At 50.0% G+C, this 16,836-nt stretch overlaps 1 protein-coding gene across 11 annotated transcripts in view; it reads left to right on the top strand.

The window, feature by feature from the left end:
* HSPG2 (heparan sulfate proteoglycan 2) overlaps positions 1–16,836 on the top strand; it is a 252,398-nt gene that overhangs the window by 164,207 nt on the left and 71,355 nt on the right. For 7 of the 11 annotated variants that reach the window (XM_088451462.1, XM_088451457.1, XM_088451465.1 and 4 more), the window contains 22 exons: positions 62–180; positions 260–371; positions 454–567; positions 645–766; positions 858–944; positions 1,073–1,122; positions 2,105–2,193; positions 2,275–2,415; positions 2,538–2,729; positions 6,250–6,288; positions 9,421–9,525; positions 10,475–10,759; positions 11,025–11,114; positions 11,321–11,404; positions 11,911–12,003; positions 12,768–12,848; positions 13,026–13,256; positions 13,367–13,480; positions 13,806–13,933; positions 14,319–14,405; positions 14,666–14,724; positions 16,118–16,285. In XM_088451462.1, the coding sequence (XP_088307588.1) occupies positions 62–180; positions 260–371; positions 454–567; positions 645–766; positions 858–944; positions 1,073–1,122; positions 2,105–2,193; positions 2,275–2,415; positions 2,538–2,729; positions 6,250–6,288; positions 9,421–9,525; positions 10,475–10,759; positions 11,025–11,114; positions 11,321–11,404; positions 11,911–12,003; positions 12,768–12,848; positions 13,026–13,256; positions 13,367–13,480; positions 13,806–13,933; positions 14,319–14,405; positions 14,666–14,724; positions 16,118–16,285 (2,590 nt within the window). The remainder of the gene's footprint in view (positions 1–61; positions 181–259; positions 372–453; positions 568–644; positions 767–857; positions 945–1,072; positions 1,123–2,104; positions 2,194–2,274; positions 2,416–2,537; positions 2,730–6,249; positions 6,289–9,420; positions 9,526–10,474; positions 10,760–11,024; positions 11,115–11,320; positions 11,405–11,910; positions 12,004–12,767; positions 12,849–13,025; positions 13,257–13,366; positions 13,481–13,805; positions 13,934–14,318; positions 14,406–14,665; positions 14,725–16,117; positions 16,286–16,836) is intronic. The other 4 variants (XM_088451467.1, XM_088451468.1, XM_088451458.1 and 1 more) reach the window with 3 other exon arrangements.

The following is a 16,836-nucleotide window of genomic DNA, read 5'->3' as shown; positions in this document are numbered from 1 at the left end:
AGGAGCCCTGGGTTTAGGGTCCGGCACACAGGACTTATAAACATCTACTTTCCCTTGGCAGAGTTCCTGGCGCCGGACAGATGGTCAGGATGCCACACGTGAGCACCTGCTGATGGCTCTGGCGGATATCGATGTCTTGCTGATCCGGGCATCCTACTCTAATAGGATGAGTGAGAGCAGGTAAGGAACCAGTGTCCTCTAATCCTAGGAATGGGAGAGCAGGAGCCTCTTTATTCTGACCCTTTTCCCCTCCATGTAGGATCTCTAACATCCACATGGACATCGCTGTGCCCCACGCTACGGGGCTGCAGCAGGCGCTGGAGGTGGAACAGTGCACCTGCCCCATTGGCTATACAGGCCCATCCTGTCAGGTCAGTCAGCGAGCGCCTCATTGGTCACTGGCCTCTTACAGATGGTATGTAGGTTATATCTGCCTGCGTTATTTCCCTGCAGGACTGTGACATGGGTTATACCCGCAGCACCAGCGGCCTGTACCTGGGCACCTGCGAGCGCTGCCAGTGTGGCGGCCACTCCACAGAGTGTGACGGGGAGACGGGCGAATGCCTGGTGAGAACCCGTTAGATGGAAGCTGATGGTCAGTGACCAGCGTCCTTTGGCTCATGCGTATACTGGTTGTCTTCCAGAACTGCCAACACAACACCGAAGGAGCCAAGTGTGAGCGCTGTAGGCCTGGCTTCTACGGAGACCCGAGACGTGGAACTCCTGGAGACTGCCAGCCTTGCCCGTGCCGGGGCTCATTAAGCCAGTATGTAGCCGGGGATCCCCTCGTGCTGTCTATCTCGTACTGTCCCTGCAATGATCATCCCCCCCCCTTATGTCACACCATGTCTTCACAGATACTTTGGCACGTGCTTCCTGGACACGGATGGTCAGCCGACATGTGACTCCTGTCCCACGGGTTACATTGGACGCCAGTGTGAGAGGTAATGTATTCTCCGCTGCTACTGCTCCATCATGTGCTCCGTCTCCTTGTCCGGTCGTCCCTCTTCCTCCTCTGGTTATAGGATCAGGAATTGTTCCCTGTGGGAGTAATATGTATTTCTTATTGCAGGTGTGCATCTGGCTACTGGGGAGATCCTGTTCGAGGACAGCCCTGCACAGGTATGTTATATATTGCTTACATCACACTCTAATACACTGCACTATATATCACGCTTTGGTGTATATTACACTGCACTATATAATCACACTCTGGTGTATAATACATTGCACTATATATCACACTCTGGTGACTATCACACTGCACTATGTATTATACTCTGGTATATATTACATTGCACTATATATTACACTCTGGTGTATTTTACACTGCACTATATATCACACTCTGGTGTATATTACATTGCACTATATATTGTACTCTGGTGTATATTACACTGCACTATATATCACACTGGTGTATATTACATTGCACTATATATCACACTCTGGTGACTATCACACTGCACTATATATTACACTCTGGTGAATATCACACTGCACTATATATCACACTCTGGTGACCATCACACTGCACTATATATCACACTCTGGTGTAGATTACATTGCACTATATATCACACTGCACTATTTGTCACACTCTGGTGTATATTACACTGCACTATATATCACACTCTGGTGACCATCACACTGCACTATATATCACACTCTGGTGACCATCACACTGCACTATATATCACACTCTGGTGTAGATTACATTGCACTATATATCACACTGCACTATTTGTCACACTCTGGTGTATATTACACTGCACTATATATCACACTCTGGTGACCATCACACTGCACTATATATCACACTCTGGTGACCATCACACTGCACTATATATCACACTCTGGTGTAGATTACATTGCACTATATATCACACTGCACTATTTGTCACACTCTGGTGACTATCACACTGCACTATATATCACACTCTGGTGAATATCACACTGCACTATATATCACACTCTGGTGAATATCACACTGCACTATATATCACACTCTGGTGTATAATACATTGCACTATATATCACTATATAGTCTGGTGACCATCACACACTAGTGCAGTTATTGAGGTTTCTTTTGTCCTTATTACAGGTGGTTCTGGCCCCGGGCCTAGCTGTGCATGTGATCTAAGAGGCAGCGTCAGTAGTAACTGTGACTCGCGACGCCAGTGCCCCTGCAAGGTAAGTGTCCTATTATATTGCAGGGCTTTGAGCCTGCAGTCATGTGACTGGGGCTGACCTCGCCTGTGTTTTATCCCGCAGCCTCACGTGGAGGGTCTCTCGTGCAGCACCTGCCGTCCCCATCACTTCTACCTCAATGCCGACAATCCGGACGGCTGCCTGCCCTGCTTCTGTATGGGTGTGACGCAGCAATGTACCAGCTCCAGCTATCACCGTGAGCTGGTGAGGCCCTGCTGCTGAGGAGGAGCCTTGTAGTGCTTTCTGTGACTATATACTATATATAGTATGAATCGTATTCCTGATAGTAATCATCTAACATGTCCCGTCTCTGCCCAACACTCCAGATCACCAGCCCGTTCCTACCTGGAAACTTCCAGAACTTTGCCCTGGTGAACCGGCAGCGCAGCACGCGTGTCACCACTGGGTTCACCGTGGAGATGTCCATTCACGGGCCGCAGCTCTCCTATCGGCAGTTCGACCAGCTGGGTCAGGAGTCTTTCTACTGGCAACTTCCAGAGAGCTACCAAGGGGATAAGGTAAATTAGTATTAATGCCAGGGAGTGTGTGGGCAGCATGGGGGACCTCTGACCTCTGTATAGATGGCCACACATGGTGGTAGATCCGGTCCCTTGGCCAGACCGCTGAGCCGCCAGATCGGTCAGATGACCATACACTTTCCTACAGATGAGGCCAAATCTAAAGGTTCTGGGATTTTACCTGGCGGATGGACATTGGCTGCCACATGGTACAATCACCTGAGCAGAGACCTGCTGTGCTGGCATCTCCTGATGATCAGGCTTGATGGTCTTTCTGGGCTCATGAACGCAGTGATAGAATCCATGTTTGTCTTTCATCCAGTTGGGGCTCTGCAGCCTTGGACATGGAGGGGGTGATCCTGAGACGCACAGATCTCTGTTCACGGACGCAAACGGCGACTTTGGGCATACGGATGTAAATGTACGCATCTTTGCGTATGTCCATCCTATTCTCGGCTCTGCCTTTATGTGAGATAGGGCATTTAGGGGCGGGACCTGGGCGGTGGCATTGCAGTCACACTTAATTACCCTGACTTGTGGGCGTGTCTGTAAAGTTTTGTGCGATTCTGAGACGTGCGTATTGGGAAGGGAATCCTATATCTGATGGGTCTCCTGCTCCTAGCATATGGGGCTGGTGCACGTACAGATAATAACGATGATTGATGCGGTGGTTGGTGTATTATCCGTGTGCCAGGCAGGATTCCGCTAACACACGCACAAATCGATGCATAAGCCCTGCGGAATCTGGCATTGGGTAGTGGTCAGGCTGCCTGCAGATACAGCCGCTGTGTGTGTGACTTACTTACAGCGCCACCACCAGGATTTAGACTTCATTTGAATCTGCACAACTTCTGAGGACCTCTCCCTCGCTACTCCCCCTGCCCTCAGCGTATGGCTCCTGCACAGGGCCGCATATGGCAGCATTAATTAGCAGCGTGTGGTGGCAGCGTCTTCAAAAAGCGCGACGCCTCGTCTAGCATGGCATAGGCTAAGGAGGTGGCATCTCCAGCACCTTCCGAGGTGGGATGTCCTCCGTAGGTGGAACCCAGTGACTAGCGGTGCCTTCTCTCTCTCTCTCTCTCTCTCTCTCTCTCTCTCTCTCTCTCTCTCCTTTGCTTGCACTCTCTCCCCCTCTTTCTCTCATCCTTCTTTCACTCCACCCTTGCTCTCTCACTTTGATGTCTCTTCTTCTGTTTACTTGTCTGACATTACTGCTTTCTCCATTCGGTCTTCCTTCTCACCATTCTGTCTAGTCCCCTCTTTCAGCATGTGTCTCTCTTGTGCTCTCTCGCTCTCTCTCTCTCGCGCTCTCTTGTGGAAGAGGGGGGTATAGTTGCAGTGGTCACCCCCAGCCAAAGAGTCCTACACAGAGGAACATGGCTTAGAGGATAGCCCACCAGAATTTGCAGACTGCGCTTACAGCCACCCTCCTCAGGCGACCTCCCATTCATTCCCTACAGGGAATTATTGGAGTGGGTGACTTTATTCTGGGGTGGTCTCTCACCCAGTTTAGTTAAGGCTTGTTTATCGCTACAGTTTCTCTCTATTAGATTGTGCACTAAAAGTGGCCCCTATCTCTTCCCCTCTCTGGCATGTCAGATAAGGAGATCGGTTCCAGAATGAAGTCTGGTTGTAGGGGTACGCCTGCTGTGTATTTTGTTTGTTCAATATGTCAGGCCTGAGCGTGAAGTGTGTGAGCCGGAGGACCATAGACACAGCCAAGATGGCAGACGCTCTGAGGGCCCAGGGTGAGCTCAGCAATAACCTGCGTTCTGCCAGCTGGCTCTAGGGACACGGACTCCTCCATTCCATTTATTATTCCCTGGTGCTTGCTCTGTCCTGATAGCTTAGGGCGCAGTATCTTGGTTCTCTTCATAGGGCACGTCAGAGTAATGTTCACATTCTGCTCCATCTTTCTGGGTATCGGTGGAGGAGCAGAACCCATCCTCCATTTCCATCCTGGGACTGCATGACCAGGTCCTTGTCTCAGTCACTCACGATCCTTTCTTGGAAGATTGAGGCCTTTCATGGCTTCTCCACCACCTACATCACCGACACCTCTGTAAAAGACCATCCTCTGGTGATGAGTTCATCCCACCCACCAACTAAATAATTTTGTCCACGTCTGTAGAGGGACCACAGGCCCCCCATTAATTATCTGTTCTCCTCTGATTTACTTGTGTCTCCTTGTTGGGCTAGTGGTAAACGTTAGGGGAGCAGGAGCGTCATAGGGGTAAGCAGGGGCCAATGCTCCTCCTGGTGTCCTGCCTCTTACAGTCCATGTCCCCCTTAGGCAGGCCTGGCCGACCTGTGGCTCTCCAGCTGTTCTGCTACTACAAGTCCCAGCATACCCTCCCACTGATCAGCTGGGACTTGTAGTTTCACAACCACTGGGGAGCCACAGGTCGGCCAGGCCTGCCCTAGCGCTTGGTGAAGAAGATTGAATGGTAAATACATGTAATACTGTAGATCTTTTTTAATTGTATACCCTGTTTTCCAAGCTCAGACTAATTTATATACATTTATGCCAGGCATCCTGTTATATATTTTAAATCTTGTTGAATACCCCTCTTGGCTTGTTTTGTATAGGTTTTAAATATTTACAGCCTACATCTAATAGTTTAAGCAGACGGTGGCCATGATGACACTTTCCCTATTCAGAGCTGTCTGCAGCCAGATCTAACAGCCAGAACGTCGCCAACAGCGGTACGGAGACTGATTAGGACACGGGAAGCGGAACTATTTTATTGCAAAAAGACGATAATAGGGAGAATTTGGCGCTGTACAATGCGAGATTGGACAGACAAATGAATAACAAGACCCAACTGTAATCAACAATTACCCTCAATTGTGTTACACTAATGATAACAAAGCAATAAAACATTTAGGAGTGTATTTACTAAGTATCAGGTTCTAAAACCCGGCACTTCCCGTTGTGTTTATGCACGAAATTTAACACGGCTACTAAAAAGCGTTGCCCTTATAAATTTCGGGCATAAACAAAATCGGAAGTACCTGGATTTTAGAACCCAGCGCTTAGTAAATAAATCCCTTAATATCTACTTAGTTTACAACAGTAATTCTGAAGATTAGTTTTTGCTTTGCGCTATATTCCTCCTATTGGCGACTTTTTGGACTAAAATTTTTGGACTAAAATTTTTCCCCACGAATCCTGCTTCCCATGTGCTAATTAGTCTCCCTAACGCGTTTGGTGACATACTGGTTTTATGATCAGGCTACAGACGGCTCTGAGTTTCGGAAGTTTTTATGGCCACCCTGTACTTTATAAGAGAGGCAAGTCCCCCTGTAACCTGTCTGATTGCCCCGCCGTGCACACTCTGTAGCTCCATTGTCCCAGGTTTAGAGGTCCCAGAGGTGGTCAGGCTACGGAGACCGTGTAATGGTTTACACTGGGACAGGCTCATAGAATATTGTCCCCTCCTGTGCTCCTGTCCGTCTTTCTGTCACTTGTCTGTGGGGGTTTGTGTATCTTCTTTCACTCTGCTCGTCTGCCCCACAGAGGGAGATGCTCTTTGCCCGCATGCGCCGGGCACACAAGGTACCGTCAGTGTGGTTACTGTGCTGATTGAGCATGTGTTTCTTAGCATGGAATGTCCTGGCCAGGAATCCATAATATTGATCAGATCGAGCCGGATCTCGTAGAGCAAAGTCTCGTACTAACGTCTTGTGTATTAAAGCGTGAAATCTCTTACTCTTCTGCGCCTTGCATTCTTCTATGTAACTTGCTCGTCGGTACAGAACCCTCTCCGGATGTCACAGAATTTCCATCCTCTCATCAGCTATTGATTAAATCTGACTAGCAAATGGCAGCGTTTGCAGTGCGGAGCTGGCATAGCTGAGTGCAGAGTCATTGTGCTCTGAGTAGAGGTCCGCTTAACACATTCTTGGCTGGCTAACTTCCCATGTTGTGGATTGATAAGCATGTTGTGTTTCCTAATCATTGTACGACCATAAGTCATCACTAGAGCATGCCGGGTACTGTAATGACCCTGGTGTCTCAGTGCAGGATGCCGGGTACTGTAGTGACCCTGGTCTTTAAGTACAGCATGCTGGGTACTGTAATGACCCTGGTCTCTCAGTGCAGGATGCTGGGTACTGTAATGACCCTGGTCTCTCAGTGCAGGATGCTGGGTACTGTAATGACCCTTGTCTCTCAGTGCAGCATGCCGGGTACTGTAGTGACCCTGGTCTTTAAGTACAGCATGCTGGGTACTGTAATGACCCTGGTCTCTCAGTGCAGCATGCTGGGTACTGTAGTGACCCTGGTCTCTCAGTGCAGCATCCCGGGTACTGTAGTGACCCTGGTCTCTCAGTGCAGCATGCTGGGTACTGTAATGACCCTGGTCTCTCAGTGCAGCATGCTGGGTACTGTAATGACCCTGGTCTCTCAGTGCAGCATGCCGGGTACTGTAGTGACCCTGGTCTCTCAGTGCAGCATCGCGGTTACTGTAGTGACCCTGGTCTCTCAGTGCAGCATGCTGGGTACTGTAATGACCCTGGTCTCTCAGTGCAGGATGCTGGGTACTGTAATGACCCTGGTCTCCCAGTGCAGCATGCCGGGTACTGTAATGACCCTGGTCTCTCAGTGCAGGATGCTGGGTTCTGTAATGACCCTGGTCTTTCATAGCATCATCCCGGGTACTGTAGTGACCCTGGTATCTCAGTACAGCATGCTGGGTACTGTAATGACCCTGGTCTCTCAGTGCAGCATGCCGGGTACTGTAGTGACCCTGGTCTCTCAGTGCAGGATGCCGGGTACTGTAATGACCCTGGTCTCTCAGTGCAGCATGCTGGGTACTGTAATGACCCTGGTCTCTCAGTGCAGGATGCCGGGTACTGTAGTGACCCTGGTCTGTCAGTGCAGCATGCTGGGTACTGTAATGACCCTGGTCTCTCAGTGCAGGATGCTGGGTACTGTAGTGACCCTGGTCTCTCAGTGCGGCATGCTGGGTACTGTAGTGACCCTGGTCTTTCATAGCATCATCCCGGGTATTGTAGTGACCCTGGTATCTCAGTACAGCATGCTGGGTACTGTAGTGACCCTGGTCTCTCAGTGCGGCATGCTGGGTACTGTAGTGACCCTGGTCTCTCAGTGCGGCATGCTGGGTACTGTAGTGACCCTGGTCTCTCAGTGCGGCATGCTGGGTACTGTAGTGACCCTGGTCTCTCAGTGCAGCATGCCGGGTACTGTAGTGACCCTGGTCTCTCAGTGCAGCATGCTGGGTACTGTAGTGACCCTGGTCTCTCAGTGCAGCATCCCGGGTACTGTAATGACCCTGGTCTCTCAGTACAGCATGCCAGGTACTGTAATGACCCTGGTCTCTCAGTGCGGCATGCTGGGTACTGTAGTGACCCTGGTCTCTCAGTGCGGCATGCTGGGTACTGTAATGACCCTGGTCTCTCAGTGCGGCATGCTGGGTACTGTAATGACCCTGGTCTCTCAGTGCAGCATGCCGGGTACTGTAGTGACCCTGGTGTCTCAGTGCAGCATGCCGGGTACTGTAGTGACCCTGGTGTCTCAGTGCAGCATGCCGGGTACTGTAATGACCCTGGTCTCTCAGTACAGCATGCCGGGTACTGTAATGACCCTGGTCTCTCAGTACAGCATGCCGGGTACTGTAATGACCCTGGTCTCTCAGTGCAGCATGCTGGGTACTGTAATGACCCTGGTCTCTCAGTGAGCATGCTGGGTACTGTAGTGACCCTGGTCTCTCAGTGCAGGATGCCGGGTACTGTAATGACCCTGGTCTCTCAGTGCAGCATGCCGGGTACTGTAATGACCCTGGTCTCTCAGTGCGGCATGCCGGGTACTGTAGTGACCCTGGTCTCTCAGTGCGGCATGCCGGGTACTGTAGTGACCCTGGTCTCTCAGTGCGGCATGTTGGGTACTGTAGTGACCCTGGTCTCTCAGTGCGGCATGCCGGGTACTGTAGTGACCCTGGTCTCTCAGTGCGGCATGCTGGGTACTGTAGTGATCCTGGTCTCTCAGTGCGGCATGCTGGGTACTGTAGTGACCCTGGTCTCTCAGTGCGGCATGCTGGGTACTGTAGTGACCCTGGTCTCTCAGTGCGGCATGCTGGGTACTGTAATGACCCTGATCTCTCAGTGCAGCATGCTGGGTACTGTAGTGACCCTGGTCTCTCAGTGCAGCATGCTGGGTACTGTAGTGACCCTGGTCTCTCAGTGCAGCATGCTGGGTACTGTAATGACCCTGGTCTCTCAGTGCAGCATGCTGGGTACTGTAGTGACCCTGGTCTCTCAGTGCAGCATGCCGGGTACTGTAGTGACCCTGGTCTTTCATAGCATCATCCCGGGTACTTTAGTGACCCTGGTCTTTCAGTGCAGCATGCCGGGTACTGTAATGACCCTGGTCTCTCAGTACAGCATGCTGGGTACTGTAGTGACCCTGGTGTCTCAGTGCAGCATGCCGGGTACTGTAATGACCCTGGTCTCTCAGTGCGCCATGCTGGGTACTGTAGTGACCCTGGTCTCTCAGTGCAGGATGCTGAGTACTGTAGTGACCCTGGTCTCTCAGTGCGGCATGCTGGGTACTGTAGTGACCCTGGTCTCTCAGTGCGGCATGCTGGGTACTGTAGTGACCCTGGTCTCTCAGCACGGCATGTCTAGGTCCTGGTTGGGACATTGATGCGTAACAGCCATGTACATCCAGCAGAACGAGTCATCACTGACAGAAGAGGAAATGCGTAAGAGAGTAGCATCTGGGGACTTGCAAGAGAGTCATAACCCTCAAGGCCGATCCCGACGACAGGCCCAGGTAGCGGATTCATATAAGATTCTGCATGAACGTGATAATACATGTCAGATGCACATAGAGCCATGTGGCCAGTACTACCCTAGTGTGTGTGATAACAGATACAATTACAAAATCACAGATATTGACTAATCTCCTCCTGGTAAAACTGCACCTTATTTTACTCTTACTAATCTTCCTGCATTACTGATTACTGTTACTGCTTGTGCAGTTTTTTCTCTTCCCTTTACTCTCCTCCATATTCTCTGTTTTCTCTCTTCCTTTTACTCCCTCTCCTTTCTACGCTTTCCTCTCCTGTCCTCCTTATTCTCTCTACTCCCTATTCTCTATTTTCTCTTTCTCCCTTGTTTCTCTTCCTCCCTGGTTTCTCTTCCTCCCTGGTTTCTCTTCCTCCCTGGTTTCTCTTCCTCCCTGGTTTCTCTTCCTCCCTGGTTTCTCTTCCTCCCTGGTTTCTCTTCCTCCCTGGTTTCTCTTCCTCCCTGGTTTCTCTTCCTCCCTGGTTTCTCTTCCTCCCTGGTTTCTCTTTCTCCCTGGTTTCTCTTTCTCCCTGGTTTCTCTTTCTCCCTGGTTTCTCTTTCTCCCTGGTTTCTCTTTCTCCCTGGTTTCTCTTCTCCTCACTTTTCTGTTTTCCTTGTTCTCTCTGTTTTATACTTCTTGCTCTTCTCTCTTTCCTCTTGTTTCTTTTCTTGTACTTTCTTTCCCCTTCTTTCTTTCATCCTTCTTTCACTCTACCCTTGCTCTTTCACTTTCATGTCTCTCTTTCTATTTACTTGACTGACATTACTTATTTCTCCATTCTCTTCCTTCTCGTCATTTTCTCACCATTCTCCACTCTTTCCTCATGTTTTACTCTCTTACCCCACCATTTTTCTGGTTTCATATTGCATTTCTTCCTGTCTTTCTTTCTATTTGTTTCTTTCTTTCTTTTCTTTTTCTCTGAACTCCACTTCAGATGGATAAAAAGCAGGAGGAGATTGATAGTGAAATTTGGAACCTTCTCTCCGGCTTTTCCTCTGGGCTCGCACAACAACCCCAGACATCCCCCCCACCCAGTGGTCACAATAGGTCATTGGAGGCATCTGCTCTTCCCCCATCTTCCTTAATTGGAGCCCCAGGTCCACCCTCTTCTCCTGTGCTCAAAGATCGTTCCCAGCACAAGTCTAGGGCAAAAGCCCCCGTTCACGTCTTTCCACCATCTGGTGTCCCTGGTTACTCACCTAGGAGATCTGCACATGAGGTATGTCCAGCATGCCCCCCATGTGGTGTAAAATGATCTGTACATGCCTTGAGCCCTACCGTGTGTCATACGGTGCTTGAGTATATTAGGGACTCTCGGAAAGAGAACCCGGCGCTTGTATTGTCACTAATGGACCATCCTGTTTCTGGGTTGTGGTGGCTTTACTACTAATGAACCAATGTGCACAACGAGTGTTATACCCGTGTCTTGTCATTGGGTGGCATAACTCTGGTATCCTTGTATTCCTCAACTTTAATACTTCAAGGCTGCCAGTGGAGACTCCCCCCGCTCATCAGGTCATGACTCCACCAACCTCCTCTTCTCTCGGACTCCAGGACTGAGAGGTGCTGAGAAGGTACTTGCGATGTAATGTGTGCTGTAGTTTCTGCATGGGACCTGCCACCTTGTGCCGAGGTGATACATGCCATTTGCGTAATATCAGATACGTTATAGGAGTCAGTTGGACACTAATTGTTCCGCACCTTGCTTGCGTTGGGGGTTGCGCTGAAGATCGTCCCGTTCGGGCTCTTCTATTTTTTATCACGCTCTGTTCTTTTCTAGTACTCTCTGGTCTACAAGGGCTTCTCTCTGTTCCCTGAAGGTGTTTTCTACTGGTCCTTACCTAAGGTTTACCTGGGGGACAAGGTAAAACGCTGCCAGAAACTGGTTACCCCTATACCTCCCGTGTGACGTTATTGCTCAGAAACTCATACAAGTCATCTCTCATATCGTACAGCGGTCTAGTCCTTCCCTTCTCCTGTACCGCAATACATCCAGACAGGAATACTGTATGTCTTCATTACCCTAGTGATTGTATCCAATGCTCTATGTACCTAGAATGTTTCATCTACAGCTTTCGGTACGCTGGAGAAACAGCGCCCCCACTGGTAAAAAATGCAAAACTTGTACAATTTAAGGGGTTTTACTGAGGGATTATTTTAATAATATTTAGCAGAAGTAAATGTTTTCACAATACTGTTCTTCCTTTATTAGAGCACTGTCTCGTATAGTCAGAGGCAGCAACTGGTTGCCTGCTGGTACTTGTAGTTCCATAGATCGTTTAAACCTGCTACATGAAATGAATAGCACCCTTCACGAGTACAGATCCCCCATAATGAATATGTATCTGAATATGGATGATCTTATTTCAGGTTACATCGTATGGGGGCACCCTTCGCTACACTCTCAGCTACACCGCTGGCATACGAGGATCCCCGCTGCCTGACGCCGACGTGCAGATCACGGTAGGAGACGCGGTTAAGCCGTTGAATTCCTGTGGTCTCTGTCATTTCTTCTCTGCTGCTATCACTGGTGTAATAATACGGAATCCGATATGCCGCCATTCTGGAGGGCTAATTGGCTTTTACACTGGGGTTATCTGTGATTTTCCAGATTTATCGGAGACCCAAAGTGGCTGCCAATCTGGGATTATACAGCACCTTTCCCAATATGCCCCGTGTCCTTCTAGACCAGGGGTGGGCCCTAAGCGCCCCTCCAGCTGCTGTGGGACTACAAAACCCAGCATGCCCTGCAACAGTTTTAGCATGGCCAAATAGCAAAACTGTGGCAAGGCATGTTAGGATGTGAAGTTCTGCAACAGCTGGGGGGCCGCTTATTGCCCACCTCTATTCTAGACCAAGGGTGGGCAATAATTAGACCAAGTAAAATGCCCCTTCAGCTGCTGTGGCACTACACATCCTCACACAACCTGCCACAGTTTTGCTATCAGGACATGTTAAAACTCTGACAGGGCATGCTGGGTTGTATAGTTCAACAGTAGCTGGAGGGCTGCTTTTTAACCATCACTGTTCCAGACCATCTTCAGCTGACTGAGGGCGCTGGGAAATCCCGGTGGTATTACGTGACGTAGATCACCCCTTGTACATAGAAAGATGGCAGCGGCTGGTGTGCGCAGTTATATAACGTATGGAGAAGTCGGGTCCAGTCTATGGAATAACGGCACTGGCTTTGCTAGAGAAATAACGGGGTGCTCTGTATCCATATACAGGGGAATGACATCACACTGGTGGCCTATCACACGGAGCTGCGTCCCCGCGAGAGCAAAACCTTTGAGATTGCGTTCCGAGAGGTGAGAGAACGTCTCCTGCTTTTCCTGACAGCTTGTGGTTTACGCTCCCTGGCTCATTCAGGGAGAGTCGAGATCTGTACATAGGATTAGCGTCAGTCCTCTGACAGCGGTGATTGTGGGTTAGCGATGAGCATCAGTCCGGTACGTTACTGTGATGTCTTCTCCTCCTCGCATCAGAGTCAATGGAAGCGTCCGGACGGGCAGCAGGCCACCCGCGAGCACCTGATGATGGCGTTGGCGGATCTAGACGAGATCCTTATCCGAGCTTCTTACTCCACCGACATGATGTCCGCCAGTATCACCAGCGTGAGCATGGAGACTGCTGGACCCTCTTACACCAGCCTGCCGCAGGCTCTGGAAGTAGAAGAGTGCCGCTGCCCTCTCGGCTATCGAGGACTGTCCTGCCAGGTGAGGGACATGGGGTGGACCTGGGGTTGTCTACACGGGTGTTCGTACATACTGGGATGATGATAAAAAAAAAGCATCTGCCCTCTAACTGAGTACAATCTCCAACATAGGACTGTGCCCCGGGATATACCCGCACCGGTGGTGGCCTTTACCTTGGGCACTGTGAACCATGTGACTGCAATGGACACTCGGAGACTTGTCACCCAGAGACTGGCGCGTGCTCGGTAAGTGTAGTGCCATCTTGGATGGGATTACTGGGGCCTAAGGCAGAATAGAGGAGCCCAGAGACCTTTATAGATTATTTATTGCCAGGACAGACTGGGGTTTATAACCAGAGCCTGTCCCTCACTGTTGTATTTCCAGTTAGCAGGGACCATGCTTCGTACATTGGGTACTCTTAGAGAGGGTGGTCTTACCACCTGTGCTAGTCACATGTATGTTATTCTGTCCTGAATTATCACTCAGCAGTTTGCACAATGATTATGGAGAGGCAGAAGTGTTTCTCTGGCAGCTTTGCAATAGGTTTAAGTTCCTTTATTGCATTTTTAGAATTGTTTGCACAACACGGCTGGAGAGTTCTGCGACAAGTGCGCCCCCGGCTTCTATGGCGATGCCACAGCGGGAACCCCGGAAGACTGCCAGCCTTGTGCATGCCCATTAACTGAACCAGAAAACCAGTAAGTGTGATAATCTCTTAGCGAGTGCTTCCTCTTGTGTTCCAGGGCTATGTATATAATGACACTATGGTATAGTGTGTTTAGTCATTTATAGACATTCTGGAGCTATGATGTCATCACTTATTATCTAGGAGTTCTGAGGTCATCCACTGTTTACTATAAAGACTTGTGTATTATAAGAAATAATGAACTCTCTACTGTAAATCATTATAGATCTAAGAAGTCATCTTGGATTTCTGTGACCTGTGTTATTGTGTTGTCGACCTATTGTTGTGTTTTTATGTTTGTGTGTATTGTATTGTTTTATATTGTGCTACAGAATTATATTATTATACCTATTATATCATGTTCTCTATAATCTCATTAAGTGTTTTGTTTATTGCAGGTTCTCTAAGACCTGTGAGATTGTTGGGACTGATGGATACAGATGCACAGCCTGCCCCCTAGGGTACTCAGGGCAGTACTGCGAGCGGTAAGAACGTGTGTTATATATATATATATATATATATATATATATATATAATCTAGGACTAAGGTCATTTTGGGAACACAAGTCACACTTTAGTCATTCATCTGTACCATGCACATAAATAGATCAGGTCGTCTCCATGTTTCCTGCGTGGGACATGTTATCTCCCGGTGTCAGTCACACATGTAATTTGGAAGGTCTGTAGAACACAGAGAGGTATGTGCCAGGACTGAACCCGTGTTTTATGTTCCTCCATATGATAGATGTTCTCCTGGATATACGGGTAGCCCTAACATCCGCGGGCAGAAGTGTGTTCCCGATGGTAAGAGCACTGTCTTCCTTCTTGTTGGGCGGAGTAGGTATGGCATTGCCAGGAGCCAGTTCTCCTCTTCAGCCGGGCGGGGCACAGACTTTGTTTCACCACTAGAATGCGTGGCACAATGACTCCTCCACCTGCTCCCTATAACCTCCATGTTACACCAGAGGTGGGCACTGGATGCCTCTACCTCCTGCTCCCTATAACCTCCATGTTACCCCAGAGGTGGGCACTGGATGCCTCCTCCTCCCTATAACCTCCGTGTTACACCAGAGGTGGGCACTGGATGCTTCCTCCTCCTGCTCCCTATAACCTCCGTGTTACACCAGAGGTGGGCACTGGATGCTTCCTCCTCCTGCTCCCTATAACCTCCATGTTACACCAGAGGTGGGCACTTAATGCCTCCTCCTCATGCTCCCTATAACCTCCATGTTACACCAGAGGTGGGCACTGGATGCCTCCTCCTCATGCTCCCTATAACCTCCATGTTACACCAGAGGTGGGCACTGGATGCCTCCTCCTCCCTATAACCTCCATGTTACACCAGAGGTGGGCACTGGATGCCTCCTCCTCCCTATAACCTCCATGTTACACCAGAGGTGGGCACTGGATGCCTCCTCCTCCTGCTCCCTATAACCTCCATGTTACACCAGAGATGGGCACTGGATGCCTCCTCCTCCTGCTCCCTATAACCTCCATGTTACACCAGAGGTGGGCACTGGATGCCGCCTGCTCCCTATAACCTCCATGTTACACCAGAGGTGGGCACTGGATGCCGCCTCCTCCCTATAACCTCCATGTTACACCAGAGGTGGGCACTGGATGCCGCCTGCTCCCTATAACCTCCATGTTACACCAGAGGTGGGCACTGGATGCCTCCTCCTCCTGCTCCCTATAACCTCCATGTTACACCAGAGATGGGCACTGGATGCCTCCTCCTCCTGCTCCCTATAACCTCCATGTTACACCAGAGATGGGCACTGGATGCCTCCTCCTCCTGCTCCCTATAACCTCCATATTACACCAGAGGTGGGCACTGGATGCCTCCTCCTCATGCTCCCTATACCCTCCATGTTACACCAGAGGTGGGCACTGGATGAAGCCTGCTCCCTATAACCTCCATGTTACACCAGTGGTGGGCACTGGATGCCGCCTCCTCCTCCTGATCCCTATACTCACCATGTCCTGCATAACAGTATGGCGTCTCCAATGCCGAGGAGGGGTGGGGAGAGTGTGCGGGGAGCCTCCTCTGTTCTGCCCAGGCCTGCCCCCTCCTGGTGACACATCTCTGTTCCTAGAGTGTTGGAGAAAGGGAATTACTGGTGAATGCAGGAATCTCCTGGTAGGTACTGCGCAGTGTATGAGTGATAACACTTTCCCTGATCTGTGTCCTGTTCAGACCAGCGATCTAACTTCATTGTCCGGATTTACCCTGAGAGGAAAAGCGTTGCTGCGGGTGGGGAGGTGTCTCTGCGATGCCAAGGAAGTGGCATGACTCCTCACTACTACTTCTGGTCACGTCAGGATGCACAGCCTCTTCCTAGCAACACCCAACTGAGAGACAGAGGTAATCTAATGTCTGGGTGCCTCGTAATATTCATATACAGACACCGTGTGCCCTTCTCCTCTCCGGCTGGGAATATGTGACCGCATTATCTCTGATTGCCCATCTGATATAGTGCTGGTGTCTTATTTGTATTGATGAACGTTTGCTGCTACGGTTTACATCTGTCCATATAACTCGTCACCTGTCTGTCCATATAACTCGTCACCTGTCTGTCCATATAGCTCGTCACCTGTCTGGCCATGTAGCTCGTCACCTGTCTGGCCATGTAGCTCGTCACCTGTCTGGCCATGTAGCTCGTCACCTGTCTGGCCATGTAGCTCGTCACCTGTCTGGCCATGTAGCTCGTCACCTGTCTGGCCATGTAGCTCGTCACCTGTCTGGCCATGTAGCTCGTCACCTGTCTGGCCATGTAGCTCGTCACCTGTCTGGCCATGTAGCTCGTCACCTGTCTGGCCATGTAGCTCGTCACCTGTCGGGCCATGTAGCTCGTCACCTGTCGGGCCATGTAGCTCGTCACCTGTCGGGCCATATAGCTCGTCACCTGTCGGGCC

This window comes from Taudactylus pleione, unplaced genomic scaffold (genome assembly GCF_031769625.1).
Source record: "Taudactylus pleione unplaced genomic scaffold, aTauple2 ptg000549l, whole genome shotgun sequence".
NCBI classification, from domain to species: Eukaryota; Metazoa; Chordata; class Amphibia; order Anura; family Myobatrachidae; genus Taudactylus; species Taudactylus pleione.
This window is presented reverse-complemented; position numbering and strand designations above follow the sequence as displayed.